The sequence below is a fragment of the Gallinula chloropus genome, assembly GCF_964237585.1.
Source record: "Gallinula chloropus genome assembly, chromosome: 4".
NCBI lineage: Eukaryota > Metazoa > Chordata > Aves > Gruiformes > Rallidae > Gallinula > Gallinula chloropus.
The window spans coordinates 23,095,935-23,120,648 of NC_140088.1; the positions used below are offsets into that span (position 1 = coordinate 23,095,935).

Below are 24,714 nucleotides of genomic sequence, written 5' to 3' on the forward strand. Positions count from 1 at the left end.
TATTCCTCTGACTTGTGACAGCAAAGTTAAGCCCTCTTCCTTTCCCCCTTGCTGCAAACATCCACCATAGTGGTGGTGTGGGGAGTACAAAGCATAGCAGCAGGCATGGGGGCTTTGGGATGGACCCTCAGCTTCGAGGAGAAGGTGGAGGGGTACCACAAGAGCTGAAATGCCACCTTTCTCCTCTCCACCATCCATGGCAAAGTGCTTGTTTGGGCCTGGACCGTGCCAGCATTAGTAAACTGGATTGTGAGCTCTGCACCATTTATAAAACCAGCTTGCACACAGGGCTTTAGTCTGACTGGAGCAGCTTCCAGCCTTGGGGCTGGAGGGATGAGTGGAAACAAGCTGTTCACTGCATGTTGGCCCTTGTTGAGTGAAGGGCGGAAGTTAACAGGTAGGTTGCAGAGCATGAAGCCACGCTTGATATAAAAGGATTGCATTGCTGCCATACATAAACTAGCTTTCAAGGCATTTATCTAATCTATGGAATAGGGAAAAACAATACTGATGTTAGACATGAGAAGCAGCAGATACCTTTAAAGGTGCAAAGCACCTACTGAAGTTAATGTTTTCATCTTCTTGATGCTCAGTCTTTCTCTCTCCCATGAATACTGCTAGCAGAGTATGTGTAAGTCCCCTCTTTGCTGAAGGATGCTTTACTGTGTACCTGCAATTACCACATCAGCAACAGCAGCTGAGTAAGTACAGGCTATAGGAGACTGTCAGGGCTGCCTGAAAATATGGTTGAAATTCTCTGTAATGGTTATTCGGTTGCTTTACTCTGTGTGCAGTATGGATTGGGACATGCCACTAGGTAAAAGGGGCTGTTAAAATTGTAGTTGTTTTCTGAAGTGAGAGTTGAAGGAAAACATAATTAAGCAAACTCCAGCCTTGCTGTCCTCCTCCGAGGGCCAGCTGATGCAGCTCTCCTTTCCCTTTGCCATGGGGCAGGAGGACAGGCAAACCCTTTCCTCCAGCACCCCACGGACTCCCCCAGCCCTGCCAGTTCAGTATAAGTTACGACCACCAAAGAAACCCCGGGCTGGCAGAAAACCCAGACGATTTACTTTCTCTGTGGCTCTTAAGGCATCCTGTTCGCTGCATCTTAGCACTCACAGTTTGGGTCCTTTGGATCTCCGATGCTACCATTGCAGCAAAGACAGGGTATCACCTCCTAGTGGGAAGAGCAGGGAGCGTGCGGCGTGCTTTGCCCTCGGCAACGCCATCCAGCCCGTCCCGCTCTCAGCGCGGGATGGATAACGGGATGCCCTGTCTGCCTCTACGCTCCGCTGCCGGGGGCGTGGGGAGGTGCCGGGCAGGGTGCAAGGAGCGAGGGGCCGTGCCGCTGCCCGGGGCCGCCCGCCCGGCTCTGACTCCGCCGCTGGAGGGGGCCGCGGGCCCGCCGAGCTCCGCGGTGCCGGGAGATGCCGGAGAAATGAACCGGGTAAGGGACCGGATACCGCAGCCATTGCAAGGGGGTGGCATGCCCCCAGCCCTTCAGAAATTAGCAAGGGGTCTGGGAAATCCCCCAGAGCTAGTCACCAGCAACCTTCTGCTCTGCTCGCTCTTGTGCAAGCAGCTCATCAGCATCTTAAATCACACATGGCAGCTTTGCTAATTCCTCTATATTGCTCCTCCGCCCCGTTCTGCGGTATTTTACAGCAGGGGCCAGCCCGCCGCTTGTTTTCCCATCAATTCCTACCCCCTCCCGAGGCTCGTATTTAATGTCGGGTCTGCGAGCGAGAGCAGGAGGCAGGGCGGGCCAGCCCCTGATGGCTGCAGCGAGAGGTAGTCGCAGGCAGGAGCAGGGTCCCTGGTGGGGCTCTGAAACATCTTAGTGTTGCACCGTGCTCTGCTGATCCCCACCAGGCTGCAGCTGGCAGTGCCGATCAGCCCCCCAGTACCCCCACTTGGAGCAGTTTTTTCTGCTTGTTAAATAGAGAGAATTTTGCACCTTCCCCCACTATTGATTCTAGAGGCCTTTTCCTCCCCTGCAAGCACGTCTCTCGTTTAGCAGGCCATTTAATTCACTCTTTAATCAAAGAGGGAAGACACCGTTAGTACTGGTGCCTGACATCTGTGGCTGGATGGGAAACGGAGCCATTCTCAGGGGATGTCTGCTTCGATGTGGCTAATCCACCACAATGCCACTTGGTAAACCAGCTGCCCTGGGGAAATGCTAGCCGGGATGCAGAGGGGCTTAGAGGAGCATTGCCCTGGTCACTGTCCTATTGGGTGAATTCCCATCCCCATCTTGTGCCTTGGTTTCCCTACTGACTTTTTTCTGTCTGTTTAAATTATGTGTGCTGACCCTACCTGGCTACCTGGAGGTTTGTGCGTATACAGAGGAAGGGCCTTGGTCTTTCCAGGCCTTACTGGTGCCGTCCAGTACATGTGGAATGGGTTAAAGCACACATGTCTCAGGACTCACTGTTTCACTGCAGCAGCAGCAACATCACCAAAGCAGATGGACATCACTGTGCATCCACTGAGGCACCGAGGAAGCTGGTTTCTGAAGATTTTAGGATAAAAAATACATTCAAAAATCCCAGACTTTTATCCCCAAAGTTCCTCTTAAACAGGGAGAGAGTAGTGTCAGGTTTATTGGTTCTTGCAGGCCCCACTTTCCGGTGATCCATGGTCCATCATGCAGTCAGTCCTCAACATAAACATCCTGTGGCTCTCGGGGCCCCTGAATGCCATGTTGCTGTTGCAGGGGAGGAGAAGGAAGGAAAACTGCAGTTTTGCTAGTACTGCTTGTAGAAAGGACTTGGGCTCCAGTGGGGTTTAAAGCACCGTGTGCTGTTCAGATAGAGGGGAAGAAAGAAACAAAAAAAAGCAGGGAGCAACATGCCAATCAGAATACCCCAGCTGAAATTCTTAGGCTTGAACTTTCCAGCCTAAAATTTCTCTCTAGACCAAAGTTTGTGTTCAGGATGGAGCAGCTGTTTCAAACCATTTTTGTGGGGATAAAAAAGCTTCAGTGAATGCCTGATATAACCCAGTTTTGCACCAGGAACAATGTGCCGGTATGGCCAGTGCACAGCAGAAGCTGTTTGTTTTACTGTTCCCAGGTCTATCAGTGTAGGCAAGTGTGTAGGGTCCTTAATAACACCGCAGTGCCTCTTCCTTGCACAATGAATCTCTTTCCTGTTCTCTCACCCATGGAGGCATCCATGTGCTGGTACTCCCTGGGGAGCAGGCATGGGCAGAGCCTGCATGCTCAGCTGGAGCTGAGGATGGATTCCTCCTTTGGACTGAGATCACTGCCTCATGTTTGCTGTGTGGAATGGGAAAAATGTCATGTGTTTTCAGATGGTCAGGGAGGGAAGGATGCAACCTGATGGATGCAATCTGAAATAAGCTTCCCTCTTCCCTGCCCCTGAGCTGTGAAGCCTGGCAGGGAACTGGCCCTTGCAATGGCAACATTGGCACCAAAAAGCAGCTGGAGCTGAGCAGGGGACAGATCAGGTCCTTCTCTGGGTGTGCAGGGGATTGTCAGAGCTGCCAAACCCAGTCTGAGCTACATGATCCCTCCCTTGTCTCAAGTGGAACCCCCTTAACTGAAGGGGAAGCCTCAGAAAGGTGAATTAAAAGATACACCCACCAACAGATAAGAGGCTGTTTCTGCCAAGTCCCTCGAAGAAGACAAATTGTTCCTTGCAGCAAGGATGGAAACAAGGTCATTCATAAAAGAGTAATTGATGTCTGGCTGGTGACAGCCTTCCACGGGGCTAATGTGGCTGCCTCCTGCAAAGGGAGCAAGCAGCAGCCTGTGGCCCACTCTGATGGTCTGGGAGATGGTAAACCAGCCTTGACCCTTCCACATTTTGTATGCAAACTGCATGTTGCCTTTTTCTTTTTTCATCCAAATGTCTTCTAATGTAATTAGAAAGTTACTCTTCCAAAAGCCTTTTGGCTGAGAAGTGAAAAAGCAGGCTATAATTCATTTATAAGATGTTCTCAGAGCCATGTAATTTCTCCACAGCGGCTGGATGGGGGGGTAGGTCCCCAAGAGGCTGCATCTCAGTGTTCCCAGAGAAACTAGACAGAAGTAAAGGAAGAGCTGATGCTGGAGATGAAGGATGGAGATGTGGGGTGGGGCTGAGGAAGGAAGGTGAGAAGGAGGATTTTAATCTGCTGGGGTTTCTGGCCCTGGAGAGACATTGTAAGTGCTGGTGGGGGGAAGGAAGGTAGAGCATGGGGGGAGAAATGTGTGTGATGCCACTGGCATGCTGTTTTTCCCACTCTCCAAGTCCATGTTGAGTCCTCTCAACTTACTGGAACAATGTGTGGAAGAGCTTTCACACCACTATCGGTGCTGATTTTGTCATCCGCCATAATCTTCTCTTCTTTTCTTTGTCTTTGAGCTTGATTTTGGTGGAAATGTTGACTTTGTTATGCTGCTTGTTTGGAGAGGAAGTTGTTGGAGGAGGGTTGTTACAGGGTTTGGTCCTAGTGAGGGGCAACCTGAAACACCCGTGTAACCTCACCTCCTCTGCTCTGATTTGAGCCTTACCTGCAGGGGCTGAGCCACCCACCCCGACTGGGTTTGGCCTAGGTTGTGCTGTGGATTGATCCGTGGGATCTCACTCTGCCTGCTCTTCCCTATCTTTGCTACTTACATCCCCCTTCTCACATCACCATTTGATCAAGACTTTCCTCTCCTTTAGGGTCTCGCTCCTCCTGTTACCCTGTTTTGGCTCCTGGCGAGGCAGCGAGTGATCTCACCACCATACAGCCAGGCAGCTGCCAAAAAATCAGAAGAGGAGAGATCAGACATACATAATTTAATGTTTTTCGTTAAGAGCCCTACCAGGGTTTTCTCAAGTGCCTCCTGATGCAGAGCCTGAAACAAGGGAGCCAGGAGTGAGGGGGGAAATGCTGACGTCAGCCTTGTTCCTGGAGCAAAGCCCCCAGGCAGGGCATCATCCTGCTGGGAGCAGCCCGCAGCAGATGGACAAGGACCAGAAAAAGGCAGTTGTTTGGCCTGTTCACATTCCTTTCCAGGATGTAAAGTAACACTTCTTCCTTTCTTGCTGCATACAGAGGAGTTTAGGCTTTTTTTTTTTTTCTTTTTTTCTAAACCATATTCTTTAAGCAAAAGATTTTTGGTGAAGCAGAGTTGGTAACAGCAGTGCTCTTCCTCCTCTCCCTAGATTTGAATTCAGCAATTTTTCTTGAAAGATTTAATCTTTTAAAAGTGATTTCAGCTATATCATACCATTAAAACAGTCATGGGAAAAAAATTGTGAAGTCAAAATAAGCTGCAGTCAGTTGGGTAATCTTCTGCTACATAACTTCGTGTTGAAAGAGGAACAGCTTCACAGAAAAACTTGTAAGGGCAACGATTTTTGACTGCTGCTTATTCATCATCTTTTGCCGTTCCAGGATTAAGCTGTGGATTCATATTTGATGAGCCCATTTGGCCTTCAAAAGCTTTACAGGCACTTTTTTCCTTCCTTCCTCTTTTTATTTATTTTTTTTTTAAAATGTGAACAAGATCCTTTGGTCCAGCTGTCACAACAGGCAAGAGTTGTTTACATCAGGGGTTTTTTTGGGGGTTTTCTTATCAGATTTGTTCAAATAAGGAGACAACGCATCTAACTTCCAGCTCTGCAAGCCTAGGAAAGAAGACAAAAGTCAAGTCGCCTCCTGCGTCTTCGTTGCCGCTATTGTTTAGACACTTCAGGGTCAGCCTCTGGCCTTGATTATATTCCTGTCATCCTTTAGTCTAACTAAGATGGTGCTGATTTAAGGAAGGTGGCTTGGCTGTGCAGCTGCCACTTTGTTAGGAGGGTAAAGTCCAGCTCCTTTTCCAGAGCTGGTTGGTCTCCATCCCAGTTACTTGCTTCTTTATGGACTATTCATGAGGGTTTACCCATCTTTGAAAGCAGTAGCTGAGTTTTAAATGCAGGAGATCGAATCCTGTGAGTAAGGGGATGCTATTGTGGGGCACAGTCCTGCTGCAGAAGAGGCCTGTACTTTAAATATCTGTCTCTGTGGGGTTTTTTAGGGTTGGGGTTTTTTTTTCTTCTCCCAAGGGAAACTTGACCAGAATAGGTTAACTGCTCTAGGTGCTTTTTTGGTCAATCCCTTCAAATTGCCACGGTTTAATCAGAAGCCTCATGACAGAGAGTAACCGGCATTACGAAGGATATTAAAAGAAGGTGATGTTTAGCTGTAACTAAACTTGCTCAAACAAGCATATTAGAGACAACCCAACAGCAGTTTCAGATGGATATTTTTCTCCCCGTGCTGTAACTGATGGTGCTTTTTGTATTTATCCTCAGGGATTTCTCTGTTTTGCCTTGGCCTTCAATGGATTGATCCCAGCTGCCTGCTGGAAATACACGCACAGCACAGAGGTAAGCATTGGCTGCTAGGAAATACCACCAGCATCTTGTCAGAGAGAGAGAGTTTTTTTTGTAGCAGCTATTTCTCCCATAAAAGGGACATCTGGTGGTAATTAAGCTGTCCATGCTGAGGTCTATCAGATGCATGCTCTGTCGCATCCATCCTTTGCAAGAACCCTTCCTTCATCAGCCACATCTCCAAAGGGCTTATCTGAAGGGAGAAGTCATGGAAACTCATGGGGGGGCAAACGCTTTGCACTGAAGGCAAAACAAAATCCAAGTCTCATTTTAAATAGCTTGGGGATTTTTCTGCAAGGGATGTTTTGTTTGGGGTTTTTTGTTTTGTTTTAAATGAGATGCTTGACTTTTCAAAAGTCATTTCCAGGCAGCTCTAATTCTTGCTAACATCAGCCATGAGCCTCTATTCAAAGGCAGTGGCAGGTTGTGGCTGCTCAGGTTGTCTCTGGCAGTGGCCAGGAGATACACCAAGGAGATGTGTTTAGTAACCAGCAGCAGCGGTGCAGTAAAAACACGCGTGTGAACAATGGTGGTTTGGGTTGCTGCCACCTTGGACCAGAAAGAAGATTTTATGAGGTTGAATTTGCAAGAAAGCTGGGGTTTGAATTGTTAACCCAGAGCTTGCTGCTGCTGTGGTAGATGGATGGTGTTGGAGATGCCAGGTGCTGGGGGATGCCGAGTTGAAGCATGCAGAACTGCTGAGGGACAGCCCTGTGTGTTGCAATGAGTATGCTCACCCCAGGGCTGCCATACCCCTGTGTCCAAGGGAACAGGCTACTGGGGGAAACAGAAATTGGACATAGTATTTAGTAGTAGGAAATAGTAGGCTCCCCTTTAACCCTTTCCCTATCTGATATAATTTGATTTTGTATAATTATTCCTCTTCCCGTTCAGAGGAATTTGTTGCTGCTCAATATTAATTTCCCTTCCTGCATCCCTCAGACTAAAAAAAATATAAAAATTAGGGTATTTAGGAGTGCAAAAAAATCATTACTTTTTTTTTTTTAAACAGATACTTGCATGAAATATCTGCAAGTATCTGTAACAGTAATCAGGTGTTTGGGACCTGAATAGATGTTTCATGCAGTGGGTCAGTCCCCGTCTCCTCCCCAGCCAGGTGCCACATCCTGCAATCTTCCCAATGTATTAGGGTCAAGTTAATGCTACCAGCTCATCTCTTTAGGGTCACGGATGTTGTGGGGCATCGAAGACCAGTCTGTCAGAAGGCTGTCTGTGAGATTTCATTCTGTGTTGGAGGAGCACAACTCCATCACAACCCCAGCGATTCAATCCATGGCAGGGCTGTGGCAATTGCACTTCTCAGGGACTGGAAGCCCTGTCCCATAATGGTTCAGTGTTCTGCAAAATTTGAAATCCAGTCCTTCCAGAATCAGAAGTCTAAAAGGCAAAGTCAAGGGTGAGGTGAGGGGTAAAATCCTGCTTCTCACGAATGTTTGTCCAGAGCTGACCAGTGGCCACGGTAGTTGAAAATCCTTTGAAACAGGCAGGTGGTCACACTGGATCAGACCAAAGGTACCTGCTCTCAGACAGGTTCACCAGCTGTTAGCCAAGGCAAGAGCATAAAGACCCAACGAGCACAAAGCAATGCTTTTTCGGATGCCAACAATTTGTGGCTCAGGCACCTGCTGGTAGCACCTGCTGATGCCTTTGCCTTTAATGCTCTCAGTTGATTTCTCCTCCTTGGATTTGTCCAGATGCTTTGGAAATGTTAGGGTGAGTGTTGATGGCACAGCATCTTCTATCTCTACACTCATCTGAAGCAGATTCAATCAGAGCTGAGACGTCCATGAAAATGAGTCTTTCCACAGCCTCTCTGTGTATTTTCCCTGATTTCAGGCAAAACTATCCAAATTAGCTGTGTTTCACTGGAAACACGGAAATAATTTTGTTTTCATGACCAATACAGAAGGGAGGCCTTGAGCACATTTTCTTCCTGCTGCAGGAGTTTGCAACGAGAGGCACAAACAAAAGCTGTGTTAGTAAAGGAAAATTAGCACCAGAAAGTGTGTCTGATTGGTCTTGTGAAGTTGCATTATCCAAACAGACTATTTAGTTATTCTTTCTAATCCACAAACGTGTACTGTAAAAAGGCTGCAAGGAAAGGCTGTATATTGGGTTAATACAGGGATGTGCTTTTAAAAAAAAATGTTGCTGAAAATATTTAAAGGAGAATTATATTCTCTCTGTATCTCTTGATCACTACATCTGGTTTTACTTCAAGTTATTTTCTTGGGGTTTGCTGTGTTTTGTTGGGTTTTTTTTTGCTTTGAGTGCCCTGCCCATAAATGCACCCATGTGTTACGGTTAGCTTGAGGAGTTGGTTGGGCTTCTTTAAAAGCAAAACAGCTTCCACTAGGCAAAATGAGGGGTTATTTTTTGTGAAGTGTTTACTTTCTGGGTAAAGAAAACCAGCCGTGCTTCTGACAACAGAAAAATTAAAGTACCATTAGAGATCGTCTTGGGTTTCTCTGCTTCCTAAAATGCAAAAAGAAACAAGGAATATAAATGAGGAAAGACTTAATTAGGAGGATCACTTACAAAACATATGTAAATTTGGGTTCTCTTGAAAAGTAACCTGTCTGACTAGTGAGAAAAATGCAGATGTGAGAGAGAAATGGGTATGTGACTGCCCTCTGGGACAGAAAGACAGGCAGTGCAGTGGCACAGAAAACCAAATGGATCAGGGGCAAAGCTCCTGAAGTCTCATTACAGACACGTACGTTTGTCTTGACTTTTTCAAAGTTGCCTCTCAGTGCTGTCAGAAACTGCTAGTTGTGGTAATGTGGGGGGGTGAGGGGAATCAAACCTAGCCAAATAGACAGGTTGTACACAGCTACTAAGAAAAGAAAAGGATTTGTGGATGTAAAACGGAATATGGATGAACATGCCCATTAGGTGTGCCTGAATCAGCAACTGTGTGAGCACCGAAGGGCCAACTACCCTTGTGTTCATGGCTAAAACAAAAAATTTGTGTTTTCCCCATGGTAAATACATCGACTTTCCAGTGAAAAGCCAGACAGAAAGTCAGCCTGCTCTGTTTGGAAATGTCAGCTGGGTGCTGGTGTTGGTAGATCCAGTCCTCCCCCTCCCCATGGGCAAGGTGCCAAGCACAGGCAGCGCTGAAAACAGCCTCCCCTTCCCTCTGCAAGCCAGGATGTCCCTCCTGCACCAAACCACGGCAGATACTCTTAGTTGTTCACTCCTCTTGATCAAAAAACCCAAAAGCAAACCCAAAAAAACCCCTCTAAATTCCCTTCATAAAGCAGACCCTTCTTACAGAAAACCATCCAAAATGGAAAAGCCCAATTTTCAATTGAAAACTGATTTTGACGGCTGTATTCAAGAGGCAGCAGAGAGAAGTGTCCTTTGAACATGATGAAAGCAAGGTGCCCTTTTTGCCTTTGTGAATCCTTTAGAGTTGTGTTTACAGCGCTGCTTACAGAGAAGTTGTGGGCGACAAGACCAAAAGAAAAGGGATTTGTGAATATTCCATATTCTCAGACATGGGCACTGTAAACAAAATGCCACCTGTCTCGTTTCACATTCTTTTCTGCTTTCGTGACCTCCTGTAGCTCCTGAACAAATTCTCAGGCAGAAGCCATGAGTTTTAATTTCAGGTTAACTGCATCACAGATAGTGTCGTCTGTCTTTACTCTTAAAACAACAAGTACAAACATGAATCTGAGGTTTAACATGCTTTGCCCTGTAAAGGTTGATCCTTCTGTTCAGCATCATAATCATTTCAGCTCTGATAACCCATCGATGTTACCAGCGAATGGGCTTTGTGAGGTCCAGGCCTCCTCTGTACTGTCTTCTCAGCCTGCTTTGCAGCAACCTCTTTCTGTTAATCTCTTTCCATTGAAGTACTTTTAATGAGGAACTGATACGTTACTCATTCCCAAAGTATGTTTGCTTGGTAGGGCCTGAAAAGACAATGAAAGAACAAACAAGTCAGAGTAACATCCCAGATCTCTCCTTCTCCTGCCAGCATGTATCAGGCAGCCTTTTTGTTAGGGTCGCCCCCCAGTTTACAAGGAAACACTTTGCCTATTAGTTAGTGGCACCAACAGAAAAGGAGCTGATGTCATTTGCAGCAGTGTGAAAACTTCTCTAGGCAGGTCATCTTCTTGGAGGAAAATCTGAAAGTAAAATATTTGTAATCCAGAAGTAATCTATTCTCCTACATAAATAATAAATAAATTGCCAGGTGAAGGTGGGTGATGGTCTCTTCAGCCAGGTGACAGGAGATAGGACAAGGGGAAATTGCACAAAGCTGTGCCAGGGCAAGTTCAGATTAGATGTTAGGGAAAATAATTTTCACTGGAAGAGTTGTCAGGGCCTGGAACAGGCTGCCCAGGGAGGTAGTTGAGTCACCATCCCTGGATGTGTTTAAAAAAAGGGTAGATGAGGTACTTAGGGATATGGTTTAGTTTAGGATGGGAATGGTTGGACTTGATGATCTTTAAAGGTCTTTTCCAACCTTGTAATTCTGTGATTCTGTAATTGTTGAAGGACCTTTTCTCCTGCTAGCAGCAGTGCTGAGCCATTCATGTTCTGGTATTTTTTATCTCAGCTTGGTCCTGAGCCCCGTCCTCACCTGCTGCACCCAGCACTCCTCCTTCACCTCTGCGTCATCATGCTCTCAAGCCAAAAACAGGCTAGCCCTGTCTCTAAGCCCTCTGAAACTCTACTGTACTTTTCTGTCTGTCCTGAATAACTTGAGAGAGTTGATCCCTTTCCATATCCAACCTAGTGCAGATTAGGGTCTCAAAAGGGTGAGGAGCTCAGTTGATTTCCCTCCCTGTGGGCCATCTGGCCAAAACGTGGTCTTGGTAGGAAAGTGGCACAAGCCTGTTTGAGGATTGATGTGGGTGGTGCAATCACAATGTATGAGATGATGATGTGCAAGAAAGGGCAAGGAGGATGACTTCTACAGGGGTACCTTAGGAAGTCCTGGCTCCTGAAGACACGAATCTTCAGATTCAGAGCTGAATTCAGAGCTGAATCTTGTTTTCCAAAGTTATTTTTCTGGTGGCTCCTTTACCACAAACCACTGCCTGTTTAGGTGAGGTCTCTTTGTCATTGCCAGTGCAGTCCAATGCACCTAGGACCTGGGAGCAGAGAAGGACATGAGAGATTTATGCTACATTGTGCACAGCTGGTAGGGAAGGCTTCTGCTTCCTCCTCCTCCTCCTCTCCAGCTTTCCTTCTCTCCTCACCCATGTACAACTGATTTAAAAACCTACCTGCAGAGCCTGGAGGAATGGGTCGCCATGCAGCTGCAGTCTAAGAGATTGTTGGTACCATGGCTAAACAACACAAAAACAGGTCTGGGGTTTCATTCTCGACCCCACTGTGAAAGAGGCCAGAGGAGTTCCAGTGCCACACCATCCTCTGCTGTTCCCCTTCTCTGCAGCAGCTCAGGAGATCCTTCCAGCAGCCCTGGTCAGGATTGCAGGGTGACTCAGTGGATTCACACAATCATTGCAACGTCAAAGGGGTTTTGCAACAGAACAAGCTTGTTAGTGAGAGATTCATTCACAGGCAAAAGTTAGCTTAAAACTGAGTGAATTGTGACCTCCCAACTCAGGGAAGATTTTGCAGTTTATGCAAATAGCTGCTTGTGCTCGTTTCCCACGTCCCGTGGGCGCAGAGGCTGCTGGGGTTTGCACTGGCTGCAGGGGTGTAACCCCTGAGTTTTTAAACTGCCTCTCAAGTTGCTGGGTGATTTCAAAAGGAGGTTTCATCAGTGGCTTCTGACTGTGCATGCACGGAAAGCCATCAGCCTCTTCGCTTTGCACTGTGCGTGCTCAGAGAATCAACACAAGGATTGAGCTGGTTTTTGGGATGGGGAACACACATCACCCACCCACACGCTGATTCTCCTGCAGTCTCGGTCGGCTCGAAACTTTCTTTGGAGGAGCCTGTTTGCTCTTCCCACCTCTGGAAAGGAGAAACAAGAGTCTCATGCTTTTGGTAGCGAGCAAGGTGGTATTCTTTGAGGTGGTGATTTTCTAACAAGGCTTGGGGTGCAGAGCTGGAATTAACAGTTGCAGCTGTAAACAACAGGCATTGCTGCACCTGGGGCCTGTACTGGAAAAGAGCAGCTTCTCTGCTTCCTTCCCTGCATATGGGGTCAGCACTGGCCTTCTGTCTGCCACTCTTCCTCCTAAGCAGCACCTCTGCAAAGCCAGGTGCAGCATTGCTGGGGTCCTGGGAACAAAACCTGGCTTTGTGTCCACAAAATCAGCACTTGCACATGCGTGGCTTGTGGGTGTGTAGGAGTGACCCCGCACTTCCCAGGTAATTTCTTCAGGGGGATTGTAGAGGTCCTTCCAGGCAAGCCAAGCCTGTGGATTCCCCAGGGCGTGTTTGTTCCTGTTCTTCCCACAGGTTGTGTGTGCTGGGGCAGACTCTCACGGGGTCCCGTTCAGGTGCCTCCTGAAGCCAGACCTGAAGCATGCAGGTAGTTTCCTTCCATTTTTTGACCCGGTGGATCAGAATTGTAGCCACTCATGAGGGTCTTTCAGGAGCATCTTTGAAAAGCAGTGATTTGGCTGCCAAAACACTGAACGATCTGATGTCTCCTTGCTCTTGCTGTTACTCTACCAGGCACAATCACTTTAAAGTAAGCATTGAGCTTTTCCCAGTCTCTGAAGTCTATGGAAAAAACAAAAAGGGGGAAACCCCCTCCCCCTTCCTTAGTGCTTTTAAACATCGTGACTCTTTTCCTAGTGTTTATGTTCTCATCGCACAATAATGGCCTGCTCCCCCCAGCAAGACTCTGCTGTCCTTTGTCTGATGTGCCACACAGGCATTTGCGCTCATGAGTTTTATAATTTATCGCTGCCCTGACGCTGAACCCGCGCGGCCCCATTTCTGCTGCTTTCTGTGGCAGAGCCTGAGCTGCAGCTCCCGTCTCCGCAGCCTCAGCTGTGGTACCCGAGGCCCCGTGAATGGTCACCATTGCTGTGGCACAGCCAACCTTCACGTGGGATGTAGGATGCTCACTGCAGCGTGGTGGCCACCACCAGCTCAGAGGTGGCAGTGCTGACCCAGGACAAGCTCTGTTGGCTGATACAACTTCTTTTAAGCTAAAACTGTGTTTTTCAATATTTTCTGTTGGAAAACAGTCTTGCCTGGCACTGGTTTCAAGTGCTGCAGGTGAGAAAGGTGGGATGGCTGAGATAAGTTGACCGTGATATTGGGGGGGGGGGTTCATGAATTGCTGGGCCATGTGTCTGAATGATGGGGGCCCTTGGCAGCCTGTTGGTTTTGTAGTTCTGCTATAATGGACTGAAATACTTGAAGTTTGTTTAAACAAATTCAACCTAACAAAAAGTAAACCACAACAACCCCAAAACCCAAGAGGACCTTGATACACTGAGGCTGGTGCTATTTACAACGAGTACAGCACCAGATCTGCAGATTTCAGGCAAAAACTTGCTGGTGATGATTAATTGCCTGTCTGGCAGGAAACATAATGCTGTGGCAAGTTGTAATGGCAGTGTTGGATATGGCAGTGAAGGCCTGGTCAAGCCCATCTTGCCACGTGCTCAATCCACAGGGTGGGAGTTGCTCTGCAACCCGGCTAAGGCACACGGAGCAGTTCTTCCTCCTCTGTTTTATCACTACTGCATCATTGCTTTACCCAAATGCAAGGAGCCCCAGCCCACTGCCCTGACATGCTGTGAACATGTGCATTCCTGCTACTGACTACATCCCTCTTGGCCACACTGAAGGAACATAAAGTGCTGAGGTTGCAGTTTCTTCTGAGGCTGTGGCATGTGTGCTCAGTTTCAAAGGCACAAAGACCTACAGGAGAGGAGGACCTTCTTTCTGCTTGCTGTGCTTGCCTTCCTCTTCTGTGTGTCAAGAGTGTTCCTGTTAATCAGAAAGGAATCAGATGGTCTTTGCAAACACCTTGTCACCTCCTTTCACTATGTTCTCCTTGAGCTCCAGCTCTTCGAAGAGATTTTTGGCCAATGAGTGCTGCAGAGGTGGCTTGCTGAGTAGGTCTCAGACTGTTCTTCATACAAGACGACATTAGTTTTCCAACATGCATCAAAGCAACTAGCTCAGGTTGCTGATGCACATCTATTTGATGGCAGTGGGAGGGGGAACTCATTGACACCTCTGGCTTGCAAAGGGTTCAGGAACTGAAGGCTGACCACCTCATCTGCTCTTCCTTTTTCAAATCCAATTACAGGTAAAAATTATCCTTGATAAATAAATAACCCAAGTCAAAAATGTCAATTTTCCTCTTGAAGGAGGCAAGACTGAAATTTACTTTAGTTCCTAATATCCAGGGGCAAGAACACTAATGGCTGAGCATAAATGCCTACCCGCAGTCATAAATTCTGCTTCTTGGGGCATAAAGGATTTAGAGGATGATAAACAATATAAAAATTCCTCCTTTCTTTTACTTTAAGTGAAAAATGCTACTCTACTGAGTCAGCCACATCAATCTCATTGGTGATTTTCCATTTGTTGTATCCAACAACCCATCAATAACGTCCCTAAATGAATGTTTCATTAAGGCATGCGGACAGAAATGGGAGGCAGCAATTATTTGACTAATCTAGAGCTGGAACATTTCACCCAGCATCTTCCAGGAAAAGAATGACTGTAAGGTGTAACCTCCATATCACTTACACCTGGGGATTTTTCTTAAGCCAAAGCCCAGCTGCTGCTTCATCTTCAGCTTTCAGTGATTTTTGCACTGATGAGCATTGACTGTTTCCTTCCGAGGGAGAGCTTAGTCCAGAAATACTCCTCCTGCAGTGGGTTGCTACACATCACTGAAAAAAGGGAAATCCACTTGACCAGAACGATGCTTACATGTGAGGTGAGAGTAAGACCTTTCAAAAATAAGCCCAGACAGACTTTCTCTTCTCCAGCTGTACCGGTCCATTACGCATGGACTGCTGTCTGACTTAAGGCTTGGGGCACAGCTGTAGCTTTCTTAAAGCATGTTATTAACCCTCTCAGTATAACCACTCAAACAGCATCATGTTGCTTAAACCATGAAAGAAAGCACTCTAATTATTTATATATACATTTTTTTTTTTTCCTCTCCAACACCTGGTGTGAGAAACAGGAAAAAAAATTAACTATTTTGAGGCAATGGACTGAGAGTTGCTGGTCTGTGGAATGTGCGATGGGAATCTGTTGAGGTTGGCAGTTGAGAACAAAGCAGTGCTGCAGTCTGGATCTTCACTGCTACATCCCAGATCAAAGGAAAATATAGGCAAGAACTTGCATCTGCTGGATAAGATAATGTTATAAATAGAAATAGGTCATGAAACCACCTGGTGACTTTGTGGCATGCTTTCAGGTTTTATTTTTTACATTGTTAGATATGCAAGAGTTAGCAGGCCATTATGGGCTGGATAGATGCTGCCATGCATGACTGGTGCTTCAGAGCTCTGCTGCAGCTCCAACTATACATGTAACCCCATCCCAGGCAGAAAAGTTGTAAAGATGATGGTTCATTAGTACAATCTTTTGCTTTTTTATGTCTTCTCTTATTAAACCTGACCTCTGGTATGCTCTGTGGCATGGTCTCCTGCAAAAAAAAAGCAAACAACCAGTGATAAACACTGAGATTTAGTACTTTTACCTACCTCTGAAATATTTAAATGAGAAAGCTCTCTGCAGTAATCTTTGAAAACAGACTTCTGCTTTGTGTGAAGACAGCAATTTCCCCCTTCACAATCAAATGATCCTAGCTGAAATCAGAAAGAGGATGTGGAGGAACTACAGTCAATTCACCCTTTAAAAAATGTTTATGTAGTTTCATATTCCCTTACAAGGATCTGCATAGTGCATTCGGATAATAGCTGGATATAAATGCTAGATAGAAATACTGAGTGTGACTAATGAGCAAATCGTATTCTTAGGCTCGTCCAGACACACATTCTAAAAGGAAATTATTGCTATAAAACATTTTCCACTTAATCCCTGGTGCTTTCTGTTGTTGGAGACTGGATGACAAAATGAAAAAAAATTAAAACAAATCAGTAGATAACTGAGAAGTCAGCTGACAGGCAAGCACAGAAACAGGGGTCACTATGTTGCTGGAGAGCACCTTCATCATCATTGCCATCCCTGTAGTTGAGCTGGCTGTCAAACAGTGACTCATGGTTTCTTCCCATATTTTTTCTAATGGTTGGAATCATGTTCTCCCATGGTTTTGTTATGGGCATCTTGTTCCTTCAGTTCTTTCCACTCTTATCCTTCAAACAGCCTTTGTCTTGATGTTTAATGTCATTACATGGTACCTAAAATAATGAGGAAAGTGTAAACGTGCCCCACTGCATCAGGCAGGATCTCTACTGACCAAATTGATCATCTCATAGCTTAGGAGGCTGGCAGTAGCTCACCAGTGTGGCAGCAGCCAACATCTGGGCAGCTCAGCTGCCCTCCACCCAAGTTGCTCAGTGTAGAAGGATCACCTGAGAAGCTGTTGAGGAGGACATCAGCCTCAGTTAGGCCCCAAAGTTTATTATCAGGACAGAACACTAACGCACATTGACTGTCCTGCATAGTGAATGGGGGTTCTGTGGCATGGTCAGAGCCTGCTCTGCTTCTGGGGAGACTCTGATGGTCTGTGAACATGAAATGTCACTGGACAAAGTCTCATCTTGCCTTGGTTTAATCAAATACAGTTGTAAAGCAAACAGCAAATCTGGCCCCAAAACCGCTGCAGTCAACGGGCATTTTTGCCAGTTTTCATGAGGTTTTGGGGAACGTGCCTGGGCAAGGCAGAGGGCTTAAAACTGACTGTCCCAGCATTTCCTGGCTCCATGTTCAGTAGAAATAGTTAAACTTCAGAATTGTTTTCAACCCTTAAACTCTTGCCTGAACCTAGCAACTTGCTTTTGAACCCATTTTAAAGTTGAAGGCATCCAAATTTGGGCCTTTGGGAGAGAAGCTCAGCATCCTGAAGAGGCAAAAATTACATGTGCATCACCATCATCTTACTGAGATACATAGGCATGTTGTCACAACACAAATAGTTTTTATTCCCACATCTTATACTGGAGTTGGGATACTCAAAAGATAATAATCTCTTGTATTAAAGTGGCAGCTGCTCTGTTCTTCCTTCCTCAGCAACATGAGGCCAGAAGAGGAGGTCAAAAGATTATTCTTTTTCATTATTCTTAATCCAATTCTTCAGTGGAAATAGACACTGGTTTTATTGAATCCATTTATTTAATTGCTGCTGCTGGAAAGCTACTTCATGGACCACAAGAAGTTAGAAAAGCTTGAATGTTTTTTATTGGGGTTTAAAGTCTGCTTAGAGAAAGGACAGTGCACAAGTCTGCTTGAGATTTTGTCCTGCTGCTGTGCCCAAGCCACACAATGCAGCCTGATATAGGGGTTGACAAAATGCACATCCTCTCTCCTCACCCATGCAGGACACCTCAACACCACAGACTTTGCTACTGAGGACTTTTTCCTTGGCTTGGAATAGCTGTATCCCATCCATCCTCAAACCTCTCTCATTAAAGCTGGATTGCTCTGGCCTCACCTACTAGTTTCTCCATGATAGGTGATGGAGCATCCTGGGATATGGCAGATAAACACTGAGAAACCCCCAAGCCCCTCCACTTCTGTGCCATGATGACCATGGAAAATCCTCTAGTGTGAGCCTTTGAAGTCTTTTCTCGGTGACACGGAGCTGAGTCAGATACAAGTGATCCTCTCAGCCTCCCTCTCCCTCGCTGGCTGTCAACCTCCACTGGTTGTTTTCATTTCAGACAGCCAAGCAGGGTAGAGCAATATTGCAGCAATGGCTGTAATCACCATGCTTTGCCATGAATCACACAGCATTGGGTTTCTTCCTCCTGATTTCCAAGTGCAGCCCCTTAAGACTGAGCTGAAAAGCCTCACTGAGAAACAGCTCCATTCCATCCCTTCCTGAGGGTCCAGCCGCTCCATCTGTTTCACCAACTGATTTTTTTTCCCCTTCTGAAAGCCAAGCGCTGCCTACAGACCTGTTCAGATTGATGCTGGTGAGGAAAAGAGGGGAGACAAAAGGAAGGAATAAAGTTTTTATTCCAGTTTTGCACTGCAGGCAGTTGTCATATTTTCCTTTGAAACCCAAGCAGGAGCTGGCTGGGATCTGTCAAGCTGCGAGTTCTCACACGCTTGGTAAATATTTGGGGTCTGATTCACTACTGAATTTTTTTGGCTCTTTTAAAAGGAACTGCTCTGTCACTGGGATGCCACCAGCTATCTGAGGTCCTCTGAACTTTGTATTTCAGCACCTCATGCTTATGTGTACCTGTCCTTACAGACCCCATCAGGATGGGGAGATGGTGTCATCCCTGCTGAGCAGAGGAATTTGGGGGTATGCTGGTCACAGGCACCCGAGTTCTCTGACACCAAATACAAACCTGGCCAAAAGCTCCAGATGTCAGCTGGTGATGTTGATGAGTCTACACATAGCAGGAGGCAGTACCCATGCAGCATCGCAGCCTCTCTCATGAGACTCACTGTGTTGTAGATGCCCTTTGGCACATGGTGGGTTGTACACCAGCCCCTGCTGCTGTGTGCTGGTCGCTTAATAGCTGCACTGCTTGTCTTTCTATACATGGAATAACTTCTAGGGGAATGTGAGAGGAGTGTGTTTCCCTCCAGAGATGACTATGGTCAGTGGTTTGCATGTACAGATCTTTGCTTTCATCACAGGTGGAAGACAGCATGATGGATGTGTACGATTTTGTGTACGAGGAGGTGAGAAGGAATGTCTCCAACTTCAGGAGGCATGAGCTGACTGCCATCCATGAAGCAGTAAGTTGTCTTTCAGCCTTTGCTCTAAGGTATCTTCCTTATGTTTTCAGCAGGCTGGGTCTGATGCCTGTGCTCATGGATGTTGCCATGACATTTTCCCTTGGGATCTGGGTCCTCCAGTCAGCTGCAAAGTTTTCTCTTCCCTTCCTTTCCCAGGTTTGACCAACCATATGGTCAACAGGAGGAAAGGGCCATCTTCAGAGCTTCCACCCTATAGTTGATACATCTGTTGTCTGTCTCAGCAAGGCCCTTGGCCATACTCCCTATGATATGAGAAAGTAGATACATGTCTCTAGTGTCCCCAGTCAGAGAGGAGGGGTGAAATTCCATACTGTCCAGCAGAAGTATTTTGACTTTGGTGGGAGTGTTGATCTGCTTGAGAGTAGGCAGGCTCTACAGAGGGATCTCGGCAGGCTGCAACAATGTGCTGAGACCAACTGTATGAGGTGCAACAAGGCTCAGTGCTGGGTCCTGCACTTGGGTCACAACAACCCTGGCAACTCTACTGGCTTGGGGAAGAGTGTCTGGAAAGCTGCCAGGTGGAAAAGACCTGGGGGTGTTGGCCAACAGCCACCTGAATATGAGCCACCAGTGTGCCTGGGCAGCCAAGGCCAACATCATCCTGGCTTGTATCAGGAATAGTGTGGCCAGCAGGACTAGGGAAGGGATTGTTCCCCTGTTCTCGGCACTGGTGAGGCTGCACCTCAAGTGCTGTGTTCGGTTTTCGGCCACTCACTCCAAGAAGATCACTGGGGTGCTGGATCATGTCCAGAGGAGAGCATCAAGATTTTTGAAGGGTCTACAGCACAAGTCTTATGAGGCATGGCTGAGGAAACTGGGGTCGTTGAGCCTGGGGAAAAGGAGGCCTAAGGGAGATGTTTTCTCTTTCTACAACTACCTGAAAGGAGGTTGTATTGAGGTTGGTGTAGATCTCTTTCCCCAAGTAACAAGCAATAGGACAAGAGAAAATGCCTTCAAGATGTGCCAGGGGAGGTTTAGATGGCATATTAGGAAAAAATTCTTCCCTGAAAGGTTTGTCAAGCTCTGGAACAGGCTGCCCAGGGAAGTTGTTCAGACACCATCCCTGGAGGTGATTTAAATACCCTGGAGGTATTTAAAAGCCATGTAGTTGCGGTGCTTAGGGACATGGTTTAGTGGTGAGCTTGGCAGTGCTAGGTTAACAGTTGGACTTGATGATCTTAAGGATCATTTCTAATCTAAATGAATCTATTTCTGTCTACCTTTAAGCCTATGGGTGATGAGGACTGGAGACTACATGGCTTCTTGCAAAGCTAGTGGCTTCTAGTAAGTTCCCAAAACCCATCACCCAGTGTGCTGTTGGCAGAGGTGACTTCTCCATAGTGCAGTACATAGGTGAGGGTGGTTGTTTATACCACATGGAAAATATTTGCCCTCGAAGTCACAGGAAATGGGTGAGGATGTCCCCCCACAGTGAGAAACCCCCAATTCCCTGCTGAGTAAAGGACATGTCTCTTCACTCAGCAGGGCCTGTTTGGGTAGTGAGTTTGTGGTATGCAGCAGGGCTGGATAGGAAGGTCAGCTTGTTTTCAGACACCTCCCACATAACTCCCTTTATCTTTCCCTGTTTTCTTAAGTCTTCATAACAAGCACTTTCCAAAACTGCTTTCATCCATGCTTCTCAAAACACAGAAAAGAGCAAATGTTTCTCATTGCAACTATGGTGGTGGCCCTCGGAGCCATGACCAGGTTCAATGGTGATGTGGAACAGCACACCCAGAGTCTCCCTTGGCAATAAGAACCAGGCACTATACCCAACTTCATAGGTTGCTTGTTTTAGCCTCTTTAATTGATGGAGAAACAGTCCTTCTACTCCTTTTTTCTTTTTCCTTTTTCTTTCTTTCTTTCTGCTAGAGCTCCAAGCTGTTTGGTTAACTCCAGCTGTAATTAACTAGCTCCACAGTGGGTGTTGCTGGGGACCCCCTAGCCCATAACAAATGCTGGAAACCTACGTGTCTGCATCCCTGGGTTTTCCAGAGTAGCCACTGTGAGAGCTGGAGTCACCACAGACTTGGTCCCAACCCCAGGCAGCAGTCCTAGATGAGCATGGGCAAGTCTGGGGCCACATCCATCCACCTCCTCTGAATCGAACCTCCACTGATGCAGCTGTTGGTTGCAAAACAATGTGCTTTGCTCCTTGCAGCCCTGGTTGTGTAGCCCTACCTGGGGCAGCAGGGAGGAAGCGTGATCCATTGCTGTGGGGCACCTCCTTCCTTAGCAGCTGGTGGCAAGGGGAGTGTCCCAGTGGGAAGTTGGCAGACCTCTTCCTCTCTTGCAGTTCCTGTGCTGTGGGAAGCATTCTCCCTTTGGGGACATGACGAATATTGAGCGCAAGATGTGCCCACCTGGCCAGGTGCATGATGCAGGACAGGTAAGGGGAAGTTTTTTTCCCCCCATGAAGGGTTGTGCCACTACCTGCTAGCTGTTAAAACCTCACTGGTGTTTGTTAATGAGAATTGTGGCTTTTTCGTGGGTTGGGGTTCATTTTGTTGGGGTTTTGTTTCAATGAGAAGGCATCTCACCTGATGGAGGAGCCCCAGTGGATCAGCAGGTCTCAGACCTATAGATGTGGTTTCCTTTGCAGCTCTAAAAAGTTTTCAAAATTCTTGTGTTTGCAGCCTGTCACTTCCCTCCAGCTTCCTCCTTATCTCCTGTGCATGTGGAGAATGTGAGACATCATGAGCTCGTATCTGAGCTCAAAAAAAAATCTGTTGGCCTTTTCCCTGAGATGCTAGTTTCTGAGGCTTAATAAAAGTCCCACTAACAGCATATGTGGGATTTGCTGTAACTCCTTTTCCCCAGGAGCATTAAACAGGTATTAAAATGAGATTCTCATGAAGCAGATGATGATGCCCAGCAGTAGCTTCATCAAGTACACTTCATTCCTTCTCTTTGTAGTATCTCAGTGAGGTTGACAAAGAAGCCACCGAGATCAGACTGCCTTTGTCCCAAAGCCACAATGTAGACATTGTACACTGTATGATTATTTTTCTTTCACTGGAGTAGCCAAATCAGCTGAGGTAGCTAAAGTTGCCAGCAGCAATATGTCTGTTTTGCCTAGGAAAAACAAAACCATGTTGCTAAAGCTATACAAAAACATTGTTAAGCATAGATGTCCAGTGCTAACAGGCTGCTGGTGCGCAGGCACACGTCAGCCCAGGACATCACATCTTGAATCAGGGTTGAACTGTGCTCAAAGAGCAGGATTGGAGAGCAGAGCAAAACTGAGCACTGTATAGTGACTCTGTCCCACTCCTTCCCCGTGGCTAATGGTTTCCATTTCCCCTGGTTGCCTTTTGCAGAGTTTGGTTGCTGCAGCACTTTCCCTCCTGGCTTTGAGCGCTCTTACCTCACTCTGCAAATCACTTTGCCAAGGGCGTGCTCTTCTGTTTTTGAAACGGCTCTCTTGGCCAGCACCTCCTGAATACCCATGGGCTTGCTGGCATGCTTAAGGCAGAGGTATATTAACGCTTGTCACACCTTGCAAAATTGAACCATTCATCAGTATCTTTGGGGAGCGTATTTAGCATTAAGGTGTGCTCTGCTTTTCCACCTTTTCACTTCCCTGTTTCCATTTTCCAGCGGGTGGAAAGAGAAAAAGCTTGTGCATGACCAGCCTCACCTGTGCGTGTATGCATCCCCCTCAGTCCAAAATGCATCATACCTAGAAAATTGTAGGCATATTGTAGCAATAGAAAATACACCACAGTTGTTTTCTGCTTGCTGCCACTCGGGAAGAGAGAAAAAGAGGACAGCTGCCCACGAAGCAGCCCAGCTCTGCAGTGCTGCATCCCCCTCTTGCCTCCTTTTCTATTGGGCTTGTGGCAAGTGCTGTTGAGGGGGATGAAGCTGCCCAGTGAACTGATGCAAAGGGTATCTTTCTCCTCCCAGGACTGCCTGCAACAGATCCAGGACTTCCTGAAGAAGCACATGGGCTTTGTCTCCGCACTCCTGGGCATCACCATCGGCTTCACGGTAGCTATGTCTGTTCCTTCGCGTTTAGTCCTCAGAGGCAGGCTGCATCAGAGAAAGTGTATCCTATAGTAGCCCACAGAAGTGAAGATTTTGTGTGATTTTTGGAGACAGGCAGCAGAGAAACAAGTGGTGATGGTCTCCACCATGGAACTGAGGAAAGGGCCAGGACCTGTCTTAGCTAAGCTGATGGATGGGAGGGGTTTTCCTGCAGCAACAGGCTCGCTGCATGGGTTTTTTGCCCAAACTAGGCACAGCAGCTGGGAATGGGGAGCAGGCTGCAGCAGCATTTGCATTTCATTGCCCAGACTTGCCTGCACGTCTTCTCCTGCAAGCAAGAGGCCGTGTCACCTGGACGTGGATCAGGTAGGAAGCTAGTAGTAATTGTGGAAAAGGAGATGCAGTAAAAGCTTAAAATTTTAGGAAACTTACTGCTTCTCCTTGCCTATCGCTCACTGGCTGCCTCCCAGCTCTGCCTGGGAACTCCATGCAGCTGAAGCTGAAAGGACTTGAAAGCTACTGAGCACCAGCCATGGAGCTGGAGACCTGTGCAGAAAGGGAAGACCTCATCCAATTAATGACCACTAAGGAACCTGGTAAGGTGAATCTCAGGCAGTGGGTGGGTGAAGCACAAGCTGGTAAGGAGAGGAGCAGGGCCTGTTGCTTGGGCTCCCAGGCACCATCTCTGAAGGAGGATCTTGCAGAGGAGGGGCAGGATCATCTTTGGAGAATGGCTTGGCTAGAAGGGCTCTGTTCTGAATTTGAGAGTCTTACTTGGAGGAGGACAAAATAAAAAAAATTAAATGCTGCAAGAGCAGTGTGTCCTTCAGCAGTGAGGGGTGTCTTGGTGGCTGCATGGGAACAGTCCCTTCGGAGCTCAAGAGCATTGCTAATTAAAACAAGCCCACTTATATGCCCACCCACTGCTTGGCAAAGGTGTATCACCATAATTACCTCTACACAAGGGCTCTGCATGTGTGGTGAAGCACACTAGAAAGGACTACGTGCCAAGAGACTACTTTCTTCACCATGAAGGGAGTTTTGGTCTGCTGTGATATCTCCATGCTGCTTCCCAGCTGGGGTGACCTTTCCTGGCTGAATGTGTGTTTGGAGATTGTTTAACTACTTGTGTCTGCCTTGGTACAGTTAAGAATTAGAAGACTCTTCTCTATCTAAATAAAGCCCAGAAGAATAAACACTTTTGCATTTTATACTGCTTAGTAGTAAACTAGGCAAACTATCAGGCATTCCTATGGAGCTGGAGAGATGAACTCACGTGAATATTTGGTGTCACTTTCTAATTTTTCTCATGTATAGGAGGAATTTTTCTGTAGCTATATACAGACAAGAGGGGGAATGTTTTTATGATACATATATATCTTTTTCACAGCTTGATGCTCTAGCCAGATAAGGCAGCTGTCTTTGATGCATGTGCTAGAGGAAATCTCACTGCATGGTTTGCTATTGTGATGGCAGGATGCAACAGAAGCATTCAATGAGGGCT

The 24,714-nt window shown here is 46.8% G+C and overlaps 1 protein-coding gene across 1 annotated transcript in view; it reads left to right on the forward strand.

The window, feature by feature from the left end:
- Window positions 1-24,714, forward strand: part of TSPAN32 (tetraspanin 32) — a gene marked incomplete at both ends in the record, with an annotated part of 29,546 nt that overhangs the window by 4,014 nt on the left and 818 nt on the right. Inside the window, 4 exons of the mRNA XM_084262719.1 lie at window positions 6,297-6,371; window positions 19,098-19,199; window positions 21,517-21,609; window positions 23,130-23,213. Coding sequence (XP_084118845.1) covers window positions 6,297-6,371; window positions 19,098-19,199; window positions 21,517-21,609; window positions 23,130-23,213 — 354 coding nt within the window. The remainder of the gene's footprint in view (window positions 1-6,296; window positions 6,372-19,097; window positions 19,200-21,516; window positions 21,610-23,129; window positions 23,214-24,714) is intronic.